We start from the raw sequence: 19,374 nt of genomic DNA on the forward strand, positions 1-19,374 counted from the left end.
GGTTACTGTCGTTCAACACTCATAGACACAGCCCAGTGAGTTTCTCGCCTAAGTACTTAGCAAATGTTCACGATTGACTTCCACGGTGAAGGAATAACATCGTGTAGTAAAAATCAAACCCGCAAAATTATAATTTGCGTAATCACTGGTGGTAGGACCTCTTGGGAGTTCGCACCGGTAGGTACCACCACCCCGCCTATTTCCGCCGTAAAGCAGCAATGCGTTTCGGTTCGAAGGGTGGGGCAGCCGTTGTAACTATACTGAGACCTTAGAACTTGTATCTCGAGGTGGGTGGCGCATTTACGTTGTAGATGTCTATGGGCTCCAGTTATCACTTAACACCAGGTGGGCTGTGAGCTCGTCCATTCATATAAGCAATAAAAAAAAAAAAAACTCATTCTGCTTTTCTTTGGCGCAATTATTATTATAAAATTTGTATATTTACAATGATTAAATTGAGGTACTAACTTTGTACCAATTGTTTTCTTTTTTTTTGTTTCTTTGTTTTTTTTATATACCCATTTAATATTTACGTGTTGTGCCAAATTATTGGCTACAATTGACGTCCACGCCTCGTCCGAATCACAGTTCGCGACTTCGCGTGCATTCAAGTAATGATTGATGCTTTTGTCGTTGTCATTACATGATGAAATGATTTTAAAATATCGATGATTTTTACATGTGACATGATATCGGTCTCAACTTTGGGTCACATGCGTCTCCTCTCTACGCATCACATATCCACAGCACGCTAACCGTCCGCTCTTCACCGGGACTACTTTCATACTTCTTCTGATTCACACTCATTCCTAATCTTAATCAATAATCTTACAAATAATAAAATTGAAATTTGACAAAAAAATCCAACCTCAACAAAACAAATTGAAATCATCAATGTTATTGAAGTCAATTAGATATTAGTATCTACTATCAAGGATAACTCAGAAAGTACTGATCGGATCTTGGTACAATATATAAAGGGGCAACACTAGAAATGACAGCCTTCAAATAACAATATAATCGTTAGAATCAGTTCAATTTTATTTTATTTATCTATAGTCTTGAGTTTGTGCGAAGTATTTAACGTTCTCGATAGCGTAAAAGTTAACTCAAATTTGTATGCAGTTGGAACAGCGCCCCTAGCGGCAAACGTAGGCAAACGTTTCAACTTCATACAAATTTGAGTTAACTTTTACGCTATCGAGAACGTTAAAAAACTCGCACTAGGTACACAGATATAAATACCATAAGCAAGATGTCAACCACCAAATGAAGTAACTTAATCTATTTACACAGCGCATCAAATTTCCGCGCACCAAACCAAGTGGTGAGCGAGAATCATCTTTCTAGCGCAAAGGGTTAAAATAAAACCAGAAGTTTTTAGGTCACAATATGTCTATTACAATTTAATACAATAAATACTTCTACAACATTACATCGCTGGTAATTGTTTGGAGAGTCCGCGCGGGTAGGCACCAACACCCCGCCTATTTGTGCCGTGAAGCAGTAATGCGTTTCGGTTTGAAGGGCGGGGCAGCCGTTGTAACTATGCTGAGACCTTAGAACTTATATCTCAAAGCGGGTGGCGCATTTACGTTGTAGATGTCTATGGACTCCAGTAACCACTTAACACCAGGTGGGCTGTGAGCTCGTCCACCCATATAAACAATACATTTTTTTTATAAATGTATGATTTAGATTCGGTGTCAAATACCCTACTAACGTTCTCCCAAACAATCGGATGGTTGTAGATAAAAATAAAATCTACAATCAAACATATCATGGAAGTCGATTATTTTATTTTATGCTATAGCGTAATACTGAATACTGAATGTCCGATATTTGAGTCTTAGAAAAACTAAATGTCCGAACATTTTTACCACAAACAATATATTATTGTCTAGAGAGCGTAACGTAGACAATATGTAATTACAACACTAGAATCAATATGACTTCGTCTTTACGAAGAGCCGATCTGAATATATAATTCTAAAGGACATCGTTTTGGATGGAGCAGATATACCGGACCACTGCTATGGAAAACATCATTTACTACAAGGCAAACTACAGACTACACAAGGTACAAGGTACACAGTACGGTACGGGATACACAGTTTTGTACAGGGTACACAGTACGGTACAAGGTAAACAGTACGGGTTAGGGTACACAGTACGGTACATGATACACAGTACGGTACAATGTATACCGTACAATACAAGGTACGGTACAAGTTACACAGTACGGTACAAGTTACACAGTACGGTACAAGGTACACACTAGAGTACAGGGAGAAATCTAAAGCATTCTAGAATATTTGCAGGCTCCAGACACATAAAATTACTTATACGGTTCAATTTCTCATATGTCGCTGCGTTAGACAAGTTAATCACAATAATAAACTTGATATTAAAAAAATCGTAATTATTTTATTAATAAGCTGGGTACTCACCTAGCCATGTAGCACGTAACGTAACAGATACAGTATCCAGTGAGTACGTAGGCACGAGCCCGCTGCGAGCCGCTCGCAGAAGGAGCGCAGCAAGCTCGCAGTGACCCGCCGAGTGGCGGTATCACTGCGAGCACAAAGGCGGCTCGCAGTGTGCTCATGGCAGCTCGTAGCTAGATACGCTGTGGCCCGTGGACAAGCCGTACCCACTTGCAGGTTGATACAGTAACTGTTACGTTACATGCTACACAGCTGGGTGAGTACCCAGCTATACATTAATTGCTGATCACCGACTTAGATATACACGCCACGAGATATATAAAGTATCACATCCAAGGGCGGATCCAGCTTTGGTGCCAGGAGGGGGTCACATAGTCATGGTCAAGTCAAGAACTTATAATTTAATTTTGATAACAATAGATACAAGTAAAAAGTAGGTATTTTATTATAAGCATATGAAAGGTATAAATAAATTTTAGTTTTTTAACTTAGAACTATGTTCATATCATATATGTTGAAGTTTAGTCGTTCCGATTCCGATTGAGGTTAGGATTCAATTTGAGGTTAGGCCTAGCTAGACGTTACGTAGTCGACAAGCGCGCGCGAGTGTGGCGCGGTAAAATTCAAATTTTCGATGCGTTCGTTCCCAAACATTTGCCATCATACAAAGTTATTATATTATATTAAATTAATTAAGGAGCAATATAAGGAGCAACAATATACCTAGTCTTGCCATAAATACTGAAACAAAGGAAAAAAAAATTCTATTGCAAATAACATTTATTACTTTTACAGTGTGTTAGTTTAATACATAAATATAAAACAATTTAAAGTATAAAAAGCTTATTCGAAGTGGTCTCCATAGGCTGCAATACAGTCCTTTAAACGTTGAGGCCAGTTATCAATAGAAGCACGCACTCTTTCCATGAAAAAATTTTTCACTGCTAATCGTGCGGATTGTTTTAGGGACTCCAAATTATCATGGCGTTTAGAGCAAGCCGTACTCTCTAAAACTGACCATAAATCATAATCCAGCGGATTAAGATTGGGACTAGACGACGGTCAGTCTTCAGCTCTGATGAAGTCCGAAACGTTCGTTTCCAACCTAGACTGCGTAGACCGAGCTTTATGACCTGGCGCCGAGTCTTGCTGGAAGGACCATTCTTGATTATTGAACATGGTGTTGTTAAGAGGCTTCACTACCTTCTCAAGAATGGTATCTTGATACACTTGTGCCGATGTTTTGATACCTTTTTCACAAAAGTATGGCTCAGTCACTCCTTCATAGCTGATACCCCACCAAACCATCACTGAAGTCGTATAGTGCCCACGTTGCACTCTGTCGACTAATTGGGAAGCTTCCTTAGAGCTTTGAGCATAAATACGGTCATTTTGTTTGTTAAAATGTTGCTCAATTGTAAAAAAAATTTCTCATCCGTAAACAAATTTTTTCTATGACCTTCCTTTGCGTACCGTTTCAGTAGTTGTTTCGATTTTACCCCCCATTTTCTTTTAAATTATCAGTTAAGAAATGACCACTAGGTCTCTTATATGACCATTCTAACCGGCGCCATCTAGGCGGGCTTCGGATAGCCTGCCGACCGAGAGGGCTGGTGGTCGTGGCGCCGACGACCGCCAGTCCGGCGTCCCGAGGTGGAGGGTGATGGGAGAGATGTTTTCCGCACTAAACGCTTCACTTTCCCCCCTTTGCCTTTTCATGAGTTTTGTCTCATGCGAGGTTTGGACGTTGGTTGTTGAGAGACAGGAGGTTTTAGTCGGTTCGACTCCGACATGCCCCGCCCTCCATCCCCAGTGAAGGGCGGAAGTCCGGCGATCCGGCGAAAAAAAAAAAAGGTCTCTTATAGGCTGCAAGTCTTAAGTCATCTTTTAAAATACGCGACATGGTTCTAGGTGCTATCTTCATCTCCCGAGATAAAATCTTTTGATTTCGGACAGGATTTCTTCGAATTCTTTCCCTTACTGCTTTGACCACCTTTTTCGTACGAACACTACGTGGACGGGTAGATATTTTGCTGTCACAAACAGAGGAGGTCTCATTGCACCTATTAATAGCCCGGTACACAAACATTTTACTAATACCAAGCGTATGGAGAGTTTTAAAAATTGCCTTTGGCTCCATTCCTACTTTGCGTAATGCAATCACAGCGATTCGGTTTTCTTTATCACCCCACTCCATTTTAATATCGCAAAATATTATACAATGTATTAGCGCCAAAATGAAAAAACTCAATGAGCAATCATATAAAAATGACAGATTCCAAATTCAAATGTAATATTTTGTTTATTTTTAATTGTAACAGTATTTATGGCCAGACTAAGTATTGTGTCCTTAAATCATTATGTTCAATATGTGGTCCACCTAGGTCCCGGAACCAGCTCAGGGGGGGGTCATGACCCCCATGACCCCCCCCCTGGATCCGCCATTGATCACATCATTAGAATTACAACGGAGAGGATGATGAATAAATTGAAGAATAGACATGCAGTTTGTCGCGATGTATGTATGTACACACATTTAAATTTTTCCAGAATTTGAATTACCTATCAATTTTGCTTGGCATGTCAATGTAACAAAATGTATTGATCGATTGAGGCACTTGAAGGATAGAGGTCGGTTGGTACTTTTTTTTGTTGATTTATGCTTGTAGCTTTGACTATTTAGCTTCACCTAATGTTGTAGGTGAGCTCACCCAGTACTGGCAATTTTTTTTTTTTTTTTTATTGCCCTTGTAGGCAGACGAGCATACGGCCCACCTGATGGTGAGTGGTTACCGTCGCCCATGGACTTCAGCAATGCCAGGGGCAGAGCCAAGCCGCTGCCTACCGCTAATACTAGCCCTAGCAAGAGTAGTGCTTCGCCTGATCTGCTGGTACAATGTGCTATACTACTGTTTAAGTCTCGGGGAATTCCCGGCACAGCTCAGTTGTTCGATAACTCATCTTTGGCGACTCGGCGGCGCAGTGGTTTGTGCATGTGACCGCCGGGCCGAGGGACGTGGGTTCGATTCGCAAATCAGACAAGCAGTATTGATGTATTTAAACGTATATATCGACGCTTGAAAGGCAAACGTGACTAAGCAACAATAACTGCTTTGTACATAAATGATAGACAATAACCATATTCGATGTGCAAAAAAATGTTTTTTCTATGTCTATTAAAATCATTTCAATCCTACAGCTAGATTCGTTAAAATAGAATTTGTTTTCAGGTATTTCAACTTGAAATTAGTCTACTGTAAAGTTCACGCATTGTCGCTTAGTCACGTTTGCCTTTCAAGCGTCGATATGTAAATGTGTATATTTATCTCCAATTGCCAATAGTACAGGGAATCATATCTTAAGGGACCGGTATGATAAGTACCTTATAATAAGTAGTGGTTCACACATCTGTCATGGTGGGGATTTCGATCCTTGAAATTATTGCATTTGTATTTTTAGTTATTGGTATTTTTGTAATTTTTTTTGCTACCAATTAGAATCGAGCTGTGTGTGACGCTAGAAACTGTGCGGATGCAATTGGATAAGAATATTGTTCCCTGACCCCCACTATCCTATAAAACTATACGATTCAGAATACAATGGAAAGCGGTCGACGTCGCCCCAAACACGTCATCTCGGATCCTCCCGATCCACTAACGGTGCTTTTAGGTACCTCAAGCACCGGTCATCGTTCTCGCCGAACCCGTCGCTTGGGACGAAGGGCTCGACGAGTAAATTAACCCACAGACACAGCCCACTGAGTTTGTCGCCGGATCTTCTCAGTGGGTCGCGCTTCCGATCCGGTGGTAGATTCTGCCAAGCACAGCTCTTGCTAGGGTTCGTGTTAGCAACGTCGTCAGGTTTGAGTCCCGTGAGCTCACCTACTAGTTAAGGTTCCGCTGAAATAGCCTCTCAAGGCTCTCAGAATAGGTAGGAAAAAAAATCAGAATACACACGCCAACTGGTTTTAAAAAAACGAACATCTTTGAATTTTACTGAAATCAGTTCTCAAGTCCAAAATATAATAACAATATCAAGTACGGCATATCTATGGCCGCTACAATCTATCTTCTATTTATATATATGTTAACGGAAATGTATGTAATCCGTCATTGTATACAATTCCTAGGAAATGTATGTAATTCCTAAAATCGCACGGAAATGTGTGAAATAAGTTATATTATACTTACACATTACACATTTCCTAGGAAATCTATACATTTCCTAAATAGCAATCGGAAATGTAAAACATTTAAGATATTGGTGGGTACGCGGGGACAGCGGGACGAGTCTTGCACTACGGTCAGTTGCCAACTTGCAATCCACTGGAACCGGCCAGGGATTTAAGAAGTGCCTTTGCAAGAAAAACTGTGCTACTTCAAGATGTCTGTGTTTTAAAAATAAAGTATTATGTACTTCCAAATGCCATTCGAGCTTACCCTGCAAAAATAAATAGCTATATGGACTGACAAAGTATTATCATACAAAGATTTACTTTTATACTTTGACATTTATAATTATTTAATTATCAACTGACAAAGTATTATCATACAAAGATTTACTTTTATACTTTAACATTTATAATTATTTAATTATCAGACTGATTACTTGCCAAATGAAAATTTGATTTTGTAAGAATAAATATAAGTTGATTTTGTGATACGTTAAAAGTTAATAGATAGTTGATTTTAGAAGTTTTAATTAGTAAGATAATATGAATATATTATTATTATTTTACGGTATGACTGTTACCCGATTGTCTCAATAAGTGTTATATAAAAAAAATATTAATAACAACGTGTTTTATTACAGAAAGAATTTACTTTATACATTTCCTAATACGATATTGGAATTATATACAATTCCGAGGAAATTTATAAATTTCCTAGGATATCTATGCATTAAATAGTTTTTCAAACAATATTTTATACATTTCCTAAATAGTATCGGAATTGTACACATTTCCTAGGATTTGTATACAATTCCTTGATTTCATACATTTCCGGTAACATATATAAAAATGAATTGCTGTTCGTTAGTCTCGCTAAAACTCGATAACGGCTGGACCGATTTGGCTAATTTTGGTCTTGAATTATTATTATTCGTGGAAGTCCAGAGAAGGTTTAGAAGGTAGATATAAATATGCAAATGCTCGGAATTAAATAAAAATAACAATTTTGTTCTTTCCTTTGATGCGTCCCCCGTCGGACGGATTCCTTTTGTTTGTTTTAAGTTTATTTTATACAAAAGTTTAGGTCTTTTATTTATCGATCGAGGCACTACGAAGTCTGCCAGGTCAGCTGGTAGTTAATAAAAGAACATTTTGTTTAGCAGTTATAGCGATACGAGTAATTAGTTACATAGACACCGCCCACGCGCGAGTCGTCTGACACTCGAAGGAGTTTCATTGGAACAAAGTGACACAAAAACGATCAAGTCTGGTTAAGTTTTCTAAATTACCTAAAAATTTTCGAATTTAGCTTCTACGAGGATATGCATCGTATTATTGTCGGGAGGGAGCGAGGGGGAGGGGTTAGGTGTCCGTGCCGTCGGGCGAGTCGGGGCGCAGGGGGTCCGCTTGGGGGGACGCGTGGGGGGCCGCCGACGTGGTGGGGGACAAGTTGCGGACGCCATTCTTGGAGACCGTCTGGAACAAATGGTGGACGCTCGTGTCGGTGGCCACGCGGAGCGCCTGCTCCCAGCCCTGCAGCGACTGCGCTAGCACCGACACCTGTCTGGTGGCTATGTACGCCAGGACGCCCTTGATGTCCTGATGGGTCTTGGCGGTCCACGACCAGAGCTCACTGCGCAGAGCCTCGGTCGCCTCCTCGACTCTGAAAGCGGAATATCAGAGTTGTGTACGATTAGCACAGCATCTTGTGTACCTCCGGTTGTACTTACGTATTAACGCCACCGCAGCAAAAATTCAAATAATGAACTAATAAAAAGCGATCATTGTTTAGATGGGTGGACGAGCTCACAGCTCACCTGGTGTTAAGTGGTTACTGGAGCCCATAGACATCTACAACGTAAATGGTAATATTTTACTGGTGGTAGGACCTCTTGGGAGTCCGCACGGGTAGGTACCACCACCTTGCCTATTTCCGCCGTGAAGCAGTAATGCGTTTCGGTTCGAAGGGTAGCCGTTGTAACTATACTGAGATCTTAAAACTTATATCTCAAGGTGGGTGGCGCATTTACGTTGTAGATGTCTATGTGCTCCAGTAACCACTTAACACCAGGTGGGCCGTGAGCTCGTTCATCCATCTAAGCAATAAAAAAAAAAAAAGTGTGTGTGTCCGCTCCGACGCACGACTGGAGTTTACTGGATATAAAAAATTAAACGAAACAATACGAGAAATAGTTCTATATTACGACAACACGATACACTACAGATTATTAACAAATTAACGAGACACAAAACAAACGACTAACAAATATATGAAAATACAATAATGAGAGAAACGCGCGATCAGTACGAGGCTTTGTGGCGGACTGCCGGCGCAGCAGCCCGGCGTCACCTGCGATAACGCATTTCGTGTGACATGCGCAATCAGGCGCATAACGCATTTCGTGTGACATGCTAGTACGATTTTGGTCCCCATAATTTTCATACCCCGGGCCTATATATGTAAATCGATTCTAAAGGAGTAAACTCCAAAAAAATGCGCCACCCACCTTGAGATATACTTTCTAAGGTCTCAGTTGGTCACAACGGCTGCCCCAGCCTTCAATCCGAAAGTACTGCTTCACGGCAGAAATAGGCAGGGTGGTGGTACCCTAGGGTAGGGTAGGTACACGTGCGGACTCACAAGAGGTCCCACCACTAGTGAAAAAGTTTTTTATCTATAGTCGCCTCGTTGTTTGTACACGCAAGACGAGATCTTTAGTGTCCTTATTTCCTTGTTATTTGCTGCTTTTTGGCCCATTTTTTAGTACTACAAGAATGAATTTTTGCTGCGGTGGCATAATACGTAAGTACCTATCCGGGTCCCGGCGCCACTGTTCCTGCTCCTCAACAGTAAGTTGTAGCACCAATATCATCTCCTCAATCCGTTTTCCTTCCGATCTTAGCGGTAGACAGCGGCTTGGCTCTGCCCCTGGCATTGCTGAAGTCCATGGGCGACGGTAACCACTCACCATCAGGTGGGCCGTATGCTCGTCTGCCTACAAGGGCAATAAGAAGATCTGGAGGGTAGGACCAATTATTATTCAAATCTATTAAGACTCCCACCTTGTTTCTCTACACAGCTAGTGAAATCCACCTTTATCTACGGGATTCTCGGTTACGTCAACAAAAGTCTAGAGCTAAGTCCTGTATCTAAAGAGCACCAGCTATAACACGTCTGGTGTAGTCCCAGGTGTGTCCCGGGACAGCGAACCCCCAACCCCCCTCCCCCAGCCCGCCGTCCTCGTCGCGAAGCTGCGCTATACTATTCAGACTTCCTTTCTTTTTTTTTTTTCCTATCCGGATCCGGCGAGAAACTCAGTGGGCTGTGTCTGTGGGTTAGTTCACTCGTCGAGCCCTTCGTCGCAAACGACGGGTTCGACGAGAACGGTGACCGGTGCTTGAAGTACCTAAAAGCACCGTTAGTGAATCGGGAGGATCCGAGATGACGTGTTTTGGGCGACGTCGACAGACTTCCACCTCGAGTACCCTTATATCGTGGTGGAGGTGGACCGTGACGTCACAAGCTTCGTATTGAACAAGAGACACTCACCTGTTCTGCAGGTCGTCGCTGGTGTCCGTCCCAGACACGTATTCCGCTGTCGAACATCGCAAGCGTCAATAGATATAAGGTCGGAGGGGTATTGAGGTCCGACCGTGCCGGGGTTCAAACCCGCAAATATTATTATTTGCATAATTACTGGTGGTAGGACGTCTTATAAGTTCACACGGGTGGGTACCACCACCCCGCTTATTTCTGCCGTGAAGCAGTAATGCGTTTCGGTTTGAAGAGTGGGGCAGCCGTTGTACTGTTACAATTGAGACTTTAGAACTCTTGTCTCAAGCTTTATAGATTCCGATAGACGCTTAACACCAGGAAGACTGTCTATTCGTTCATCCGTCAAAGTTTTAGCAGAGACCAGCGAATCCCTTCACAAGATCCGCCGTGGGAGGGGCCAGCATGCGTAGGGCACGGTCCCCCCTGGGGGGCCTACCCAGCGGCTGTGCTTTGTACGACGCGTCCCCCACTGCCATTTCTCCCTTGCGACACTAGGACCTACGTCACCGAGGACCGCATGGAACCTTTCCCAGCTTTATTTCATACGATTTTTCTTGGAACGCTCCGTCACCTCGTCGGTGCGATTATAAAAATGTCTATGGGATCACTTTTAGGATAAAAGTTATTGACCTAAAAGTTCTACTCAGGATCAGACCAGGGGCTCACTTAGAATAACAATCGTTCGAATTTAGGTGCTTACTCTCCCTTAAACAGAATCCTTTGGGATTACAATAATGTCCACGGTAGCGCGCTCTCCGTCAATGTTCCATCGGAGTTGTCCGATTGCGCTGAACTAATTTTAAGTGATGAAATAGATGTTTTTTTCTAATTGTCTCACAACTTACAGGAAAAATCTGTCGCGGATCATTTCCCAATTAAATATAAATTAATCTTAAGCAATCAATCAAATGTAATCAAATCTTAGTTATACAATTGTTTATTTTATTTTTATTGTTAATGCACGTTTTATTGCACCTATAATTGAGGTGACATCTACCATGTACTTACTGTCAATTTGTCAATGTTTTCTATTGATGATCACTTTGTTGGTGCAACTTAATAAATAAATAAACATTCTATTAAGTTATTGCCCTAAAGTTCTACTCGAGACCAATTAAGAGTTAAAGAACAAGTTACACACGATACTTTACTCTCGAAGAGTTCTGAGGGACGAGACCTACCGTGCATCCTGTCCCGCTGCCTTATCTTATCGGCCTGGGCCGCGGCGTAGGCGGCCAGCAGGGGCAGCACGGCGCGGTGGGAGGGGGAGGGCCGCCCCCCCGCCGCCTGCCCCGCCGCCCCCGCGCCCGCCGACACCCCCCGCACGCCCCGCTGCGTTCCCCCGCACCGCGCCCCGCACTGCGTCGACCACACGTCGCACACGCGCTGCATGCTGGAGTCGATAGATACAAAAGGCTACACGTCATTTCGGATCCTCTCGATCCACTAACGGTGCTTCTAGGTACCTCAAGCACCGGTCACCGTTCTCGTCGAACCCGTCGCAAGCGACGAAGGGCTCGGCGAGTAAATTAACCCACAGACACAGCCCACTGAGTTTCTCGCCGGATCTTCTCAGTTGGTCGCGTTTCAGATCCGGTGGTAGATTCTGCGAAGCACTGCTTTTGCTAGGGTTCGTGTTAGCAACATCGTCAGGTTTGAGCCCCGTGAGCTCACCTACTAGTTAAACTACATTACGCTGAAATAGCCTCTCAAGGCCATCGGCTTGGGTAGGAAAAAAAAACCGAAGGCAATTCTGATGGTGGATTGTTACCGTCGCCTATGGACATCAACAGTGCTGGCGGTTCCTTTGAAATTCCTTTATTGAGAGTCTTGAGTCGGCAACACCATCTCTCCAGTTTTGCTGCTCAGCCATTATGTGCCCAGATTTGAGGGTTCGGTATCACTTACTTTAATTCCATTGAGGGTCGCGGGGTTCCGGACGCCAGTATTTTTGCTTCCAATAAGAAGGAAAAGAAAACAATTTTAAATTTTTTCATGGACACCCCTCCTATTTCTGCCGTGAAGCAGTAATGCGTTTCGGTTTGAAGGGCGGGGCAGCCGTTTTAACTATACTGAGACCTTAGAACTTATATCTCTCAAGGCACATTTACGCTGTAGATATCTATGGGCTCCAGTAACCGCTTAACACCAGGTGGGCTGTGAGCTCGTCCACCATTGGTAATATGACCAGGTCCAAGTGTGGTCTGTCCGTGTGTCCCGGGGCACGTACCTCGAGTACTCGGCGGCGAGGGCGGCGGTCCCCCTGTATAGTTTCGTGGTCAGATCACAGAGGGTGGCCAGCTTGTCTTGTAGAGCGTTCAGGTAGTCGACTGCCGATGAAAACTCTGGATCTTTTACTCTGCAAGAGAAACGAGGGGGACACAATAAATAGACCGGGGGGGACCGTGAAGGGGCATCTTATATCACGATGGGGGTCCGGTACCTGACGTACCGATAGCTACCCTATATCTTGGAAATGTTTTTTTTTTAATGCTCAGGTGGGTGGACGAGCTCACAGCCCACCTGGTGTTAAGTGTGTGGCACCAACTGTCGTTTTGTTGCAGTGAAACGATACCACCAATTACAATTTTATATTTAACTAGCGGACCCGGCGAGCTTTCTTCCGCCACACGGTTTGTTTCAAACACTATCAACCGGTCAACTTCAAAATTTAACCATAGAACGTTTAGCTGTCAGTTGCGTTTTGTTATTCCATATCAGTTGCGTTTTGTTATACCACGTTTTATGTCACGTCCCACGGGAATGTGATAAACAGTATCCTATGTCCTTCTCCTGGCTCTAAGCTACCTCCTCACCAACTTTCAGCCAAATCAGTTCAAAATTATAATTTGCGTAATTACTGGTGGTAGGACCTCTTGTGAGTTCGCACGGGTAGGCACCACCGCCCTGCCTATTTCTGCCGCGAAGCAGTAATGCGTTTCGGTTTGAAGGGTGGGGCAGCCGTTGTAACTATAATTGAGACCTTAGAACTTATATCTCAAGGTGGGTGGCGCATTTACGTTGTAGATGTCTATGGGCTCCAGTAATCACTTAACACCAGGTGGGCTGTGAGCCACTCATCTAAGCAATAAAAAATAAAAAAAGCCGTTCTTGAGTTATAAATGGTGTAACTAACACGACTTTCTTTTATATATATATAGATTAAAGAGTGATCAAATACAAATGTTAATAGCGGAGCACCCAGCGTATATTTATCTCGAACTCAACCGAATGAAAAACATTTTGCGAGTACCGTCGAATATTATATATAGTGCGATGCTTTAGCGCAGGGCCGCACTCAGGCTCGCTACAAGTGGTTACTGGAGCCCTTAGTCATCTACAACGTAAATGCGCTACCCACCTCGAGACATAAGTTCTAAGGTCTCAGTATAGTTACAGCGGCTGCCCCGCCCTTCAAACCGAAACGCATTACTGCTTCGCGGCAGAAATAGGCAGGGCGGTGGTGCCTACCCGTAAGGACTCACAAGACGTCCTACCACCAGTGAATACCCGGCGATCTCCTCACTATGCGTGTATGGTTCATTTTTGGGTGCCGCGCTAAGCATTTTATTTCGTTGTTTTCTTTACGACCTAGGGTGACCACGCGGTCCACCAAAAGGTGGACAGGAAAAAATAAATATGGTTTTTGTTTTATGCGTTATGTTTTATCGATTCTGAGTGGCTCTTGAAAATTCGGCACCGGATTTTTTTCCTTGGCGTACATACAATGGCGTATATACGGTATTTACGTTGTAGATGTCTATGGGCTCCGGTAACCACTTGACACCGGGTAGGCTGTGAGCTAGCCCCCATCTAAACAATAAAGGGCAGGGGAGTGGGGGGACCGTGGGGGCCGCTGCGTCGGACGGCTCCACGTAACAAGGACCTGCAGATATTATTGGTAACAAGTGACGTCAGCCGCCCTCACCGGACTCCGTTGGAGTGACGCCCGTCCCCACCGTACGCTAGCGCGCTGCCCAGCCCCCACAGATTCAACGCGTTATTCTCACTCCGGAACACCTGTCGACAACATATTTACTGCAACAATGAAGGGTCGATTCTGTGGGTTCGCACCACTACCCCCCCTACCGCAACCCCCCGCAGTTTACTGCGAATCATAGTGGATTCCAAATCCGAGAACCGGTAGAGCTGATGCAGGACTGGTATTGTCAGTAGTCAGGGTTGAATGTCGTCGTTTCAATTCTCACATCAGCCAAACATTTCTGTGATGGGTAAATGTGTCTGCTGTATGGGTCTTTAATATTCACATATTATATTTATATGTATATAATTGTGTATATCAATCGCCGGCTCCCAGAGTCAGGGGAGGGGAGGAGTACAGGTATCCTCGTTCGATGACGTGTCCCAAATTGAAATCCTAATATATTAGGATATTAACCTGAAAAGCTCCCCACGCTGCCCCCCCAATAAAATAATTTTTTCTTACACTATTTTTAATTCAAATTTATTAAAATTTATTTTCTATTTTTTAGTTGGATTTTCTATAAAAGCGTATTTTTTTAGTTTTTTAAAACTATTATTTATTTTTTCAATTTTTTTTTAAATATTGAATTGTCATCGATCCTTAATAAGTATGCCAAATTTCGAGTTAATCCGACGTTTTGAAGGGGGTCCAAATCAAGTCCAAAGATTCCGTTACATACTGACATACATACGTCTGAAGCTAATGAAAGCATATTAAAAAAGAGCATGTGCATAGCTCTTCCAGTACCCAAGTAGAGTCCCAGAGGCCTGGGGGCCGTACGCCCCTGTCCCCCCAGCCGCAAATCCCCCCCCTCCCCTCCTCACCTTATCGATTTCCTCATCTGGCGTGGTCAGAAACAATCTGAAGTCTTCGCTGTGTGTCAGGATCGGATGTTTGGCGATGCGATCTGTTGGCAACCAGGTACAGTCAGGCTGAGACGTATCTATCGCGACTAGACGTCTGACATGCAAGTTGCGACCGTAACAACAGTACATAAAGTAGATATTTGTTTGCCTCTAACGTCTATTACTTGATAACTTCTTAAATTCTTTAACATTTAAATTTAACCTATTTTTCCCTAGCTTGTAAAATTGCTGTAACATGTCATAGTGTTGTTAAAAGAGATTGTTGTACATGCCTGTACCTGGCTTACATATCAGTACTTAAATTTATACAAGTTAATTTTAAGCTTGGATGTTTTGTGTGTATTGCTGTTGGTGTGTCCTGAATGAATAAATAAATAACACCAAGCTGCTAAGTTTTACCGGGAAACTGTTATTAATTCAAGTTTGAAGGGGGAATTGGGAGGGTAGATATTTTTTTTATTGCCCTTGTAGGCAGACGAGCATACGGCCCACCTGATGGTGAGTGGTTACCGTCGCCCATGGACTTCAGCAATGCGAGGGGCAGAGCCAAGCCGCTGCCTACCGTTGAGTACTCACTACAAGCCCCGTTTAAAGAAGGACACGTCATAGCGCTCGAGAAACATCGTGGAGGGGAGCTCATTCCAAAGCCGGACGGTACGTGGCAAAAAATATTTCTGGAAACGCACTGTGGATGACCACAGTCAGACCAGGTAGTATGAATGTAATGAGCGTCATCTTGTATAGGGGACAAGTTGATAAAGTGTCCGTCTGTAAGCAGCGCGTTGTTGTTGGAACACTCACCGACATAGCGCTAGTGTAGGAAGGGGGAATTATATGAATATAACAGTTTTAAACAGAGGTGCGCGCAGGTTGAAGTGAACTGTAGTAGCTTATGGCGCTGTTTTTTAACCTCTCCACTTGCTGCTCCTGTGGCGCCACCTAATTTACTCCCTTACACCGGACGCTTTTTAAAACACTGAGCTGGTGTTCCCCTACTTCTATCCTCTATAGTTTTAATATCCTTATAATATCCTTTATCATTGTCTCCTCACCTAGAAACGCGTTGAGGGCTAAGGTCCTTATGGCGACAAACGACGCCGAGTATCTGTCGAGCTGCTGGCGCGCGGAGTGCAGCGGGGGCGCGGGGGGCGCCGCGGTGAGGGGGTGCGCCGCCGACAGCCGCTTGTGCAGCACCTGCAAGCCGCCACGCCCTGCACGCGATCTGAACTACCCAGAGCATGCTGACCTCGACTGTGGTCGTGAGTGCTCCGTCGCTTGTTCGTCAGGTCTACTAGGTGGCGCTGAGATCTCTATACAAATCATTCCCAATCCTGCAGACCGAATGGTAAACAGTCGACGTCGCCCAAAATACGTCATTACGGATCCTCCCGATCCACTGACATCATCACCACAGACCATCGTTCTCGTCAAACCCACCGCTTGCGACGAAGGGTTCGGCGAATAAATTACCCCACAGGCACAGCCCACTGAGTTTTTCGCGGGATCTTCTTAGTGGGTCACGTTTCCGATCCGGTGGTAGATTCTGCAAAGCACTGCTCTTGCTAGGGTCAGCATTAGCAACTTCGCCAGGTTTGAGCCCCGTGAGCTCATCTACTTGTCCGGTAACGTTGATATATAGTCTCTCAAGGCTATCAGCATAGATAGGAAAAAATATATATACAAATCTCATTGAAAAATATGAGACATAATATGAGAGTTCTTCACACTAGCTTGAGACATCGGATGCATGAATCAGGCTAACCTTAAAGTGATTGTACCGTCGTCTCACGCTGGGCGGGGTCGGCCACCGCGCGCACACGCAACGCACCCGGTACGTCACATACGTCTCGAGGGTCGACAGCTGTTTTATGGGGGCATCGACCTGCAACACCAAGCCACGAGTCAACACACCATAACATATTCCGTAAAACGCTGTCTAATCTAATTCTAAATAAAATTTTGTAGCTGCTTTTCAGCAGTTTTTACCGGTGGTAGGACCTCTTGTGAGTCCGCACCGGTAGGTACCACCACCCCGCCTATTTCTGTCGTGAAGCAGTAATGCGTTTCGGTTTGAAGGCTGGGGCAGCCGTTGTAACTATAACGAGACCTTAGAACTTAAATCTCAAGGTGGGTGGCGCATTTATGTTGTAGATGTCTATGGGCTCCCGTAACCAGTTAAGGTGGGCCGTGAGCTCGTCCACGCATCAAAGCTATAAAAAAAAACCTATGAGTAGCTAGTGTAATTTTTTATAAAAGTTAATCTGAACGAAATTTGGTATTTTTTCTTTATTTTTAATTTGGGTACTACATAAGAAATATTTTTTTTATTGTTTTATTTTGAGTCCCCAATAGCTCTACTATGAGGGGTTTCAGGATTATCCATTCTTTCTGGGACACCCTGTATAAGAGTATATATAATAAGAAATACTTATCATGGCAATAATGTATGTATTGGCATCAACATATAAGCCATCAAGTAGCTAAAAACAGGACTGTAAAATCAATTTGGGTGTACTTGCCTTAATTGCAATGTCATAGCCGTGCTCCATGATGAGCGGTGATGGCTCCTGATCGTCCATGAGAGTCGGCATGTCCATATCGTCGGAGTCAGCATCTGTCATGTCCAGCATTGCTGAACTGCTTTCACTGGCCATTTTGTCTGGAATATTCAGATTTTCATTACATCATTATTTTGAATAACAAATGATAACAGTTTTTTTTTTTACAATTTTTTATTTATTTTGTAGGCCTATGGATTTCAAATGAAATATAATATATCTATATATTGTTCTTTTTATTTGAGCTAATTTTAAAATTTTTAACTCCATAAAGTTTTTATTGTTTTAATTTTTATTGGCCGGTTTATATTTTTGTGTGATTTACACTGCTAGAGCATAATTGTTATTTTTACTATGTATTTTCCTGCAATTGAGGGAGTATAGAATGATAAGAACTATTTGTTACCTTTTTAACAATTTTCATAATCAGTGTATCATTTGTTGGAAAATCAGAATAAATTTAAAAAATAATAATTTGTTTATTGAATGTGATTTATTTATAGAAATCTCCTGGGCCTTTGACAGTAATTTCCGAAAATGTTGTATAGCAGCTATTTAAGGAAGGATTTTTTAAACAAACTTTTGTGTCACGAAAAATTAAAAAATTAAATATTTAATTACAAGAATATTTCAAGATAATTTACACACCAAACATAAAAGTATTAATTTTAATATTTAATCTATCGAAAATTGATCAGAATTTAGGATAAATTCAATTCATTTAATAGTTAATAACTAGTTAGTAGATGTTATAAGTGTCCTATTAAGGAAAATTGTTAAATTAGTTTACATGTTTTGTTTCTGAAATTCTATTCTATGAATTATTATTATGAAACTGAAATGTGGTTATGGCTGCCAAAGCTAGTTAGTTCCTCTGGGCAGCAGTAGTACTACCAGGTTTTATGCCAGACAGGCCATCTTTGATAGCTATGGTAAAAAAGGTAAGATTGTTTATCTTTACAGACCCTCTAAGACAACTCGTAAACTTGAAGGTACTAATTAGATGCTATTCTTGAGGCAGTAACAAATCGAAAGAGTGTCGTGAATTAATATATATTTATAACTTTATATACTTATAAAGGCGGACTTAAAGCCATAGGCATTCTCTGACAACCTACCTTAGGAGGGTGCAGAGATGAACCTTGTTAGGTGTAGTGTGATAGTGATATAACTTAAACATAGTAATATATGTATATATAACATACATAATATTTATAGATACAAATACTCGTACTTCAATAAATACATATACATAATAAATATTATCAAAGTCTAATCTAATATTTTCTCTAATACTAATCTAATAACTAATCTCTAATTAATAATATAATACGCCAAAGTTATTCAAATATATTTACAGTAAATTTAAATGGGCGTATAACTAGTGTTCGTATTAGTCCATATAGTTTTATCAGCGGCACACGCAGTGATAGAAAGAATTTATAAAACTTTTTTAAGAAATCACTTTTTGTCGGCCTACTTTAGTAATTCTGTCACGAAGCGCCTAGGTATTAAACTCAATTAAACTCAATTAATGTTTAGTTTATTCAAATTTTAGTATAATATTGCGTTATTTACCTCGAAGCGTCTTTTACTATTGTTGTGAATGTGTAACTTTTTGTAACAAAAACAAAAATCAATTCCGATGACACATTGACGTTTCTCTTTATTCGTTTTCATGTCAACGTTTAAGGGTCATTGACATCAAAACCTATAAACTCACAGTTTACCAATTTTAGATGTCTTACAAGCAATACTTTCGTTTTAGTCGATTTTTTGTATTTTCATTTA

General features: G+C 42.1%; 1 protein-coding gene across 2 annotated transcripts; it reads right to left on the reverse strand.

Annotated features, from left to right (window-relative positions):
• Positions 1 to 1,377: 1,377 nt before the first annotated feature.
• Positions 1,378 to 19,286, reverse strand: LOC101736713 (sorting nexin-30). Of its 2 annotated transcripts, XR_009976467.1 has the most exons (11): positions 19,162 to 19,286; positions 17,545 to 17,684; positions 16,788 to 16,907; positions 16,078 to 16,219; positions 14,984 to 15,066; positions 14,103 to 14,194; positions 12,405 to 12,533; positions 11,356 to 11,567; positions 10,169 to 10,214; positions 2,742 to 8,281; positions 1,378 to 2,450 (listed from the first exon to the last, which is right to left on the reverse strand). XR_009976467.1 is itself a non-coding variant. In XM_038019747.2 (10 exons), the coding sequence occupies exons 2-10, from the start codon at positions 17,677 to 17,679 to the stop codon at positions 7,981 to 7,983; spliced, it is 1,260 nt and encodes a 419-aa protein (XP_037875675.1). In that variant the 5' UTR covers positions 17,680 to 17,684; positions 19,162 to 19,286; the 3' UTR covers positions 1,378 to 7,980. The 2 variants fall into 2 exon arrangements, 1 of the variants encoding a protein (XP_037875675.1); XM_038019747.2 differs by having other exon boundaries at positions 1,378 to 8,281.
• Between the last annotated feature and the right edge of the window lie 88 nt (positions 19,287 to 19,374).

This window comes from Bombyx mori, chromosome 24 (assembly GCF_030269925.1).
Source record: "Bombyx mori chromosome 24, ASM3026992v2".
In the NCBI taxonomy this organism is placed as follows: Eukaryota; Metazoa; Arthropoda; class Insecta; order Lepidoptera; family Bombycidae; genus Bombyx; species Bombyx mori.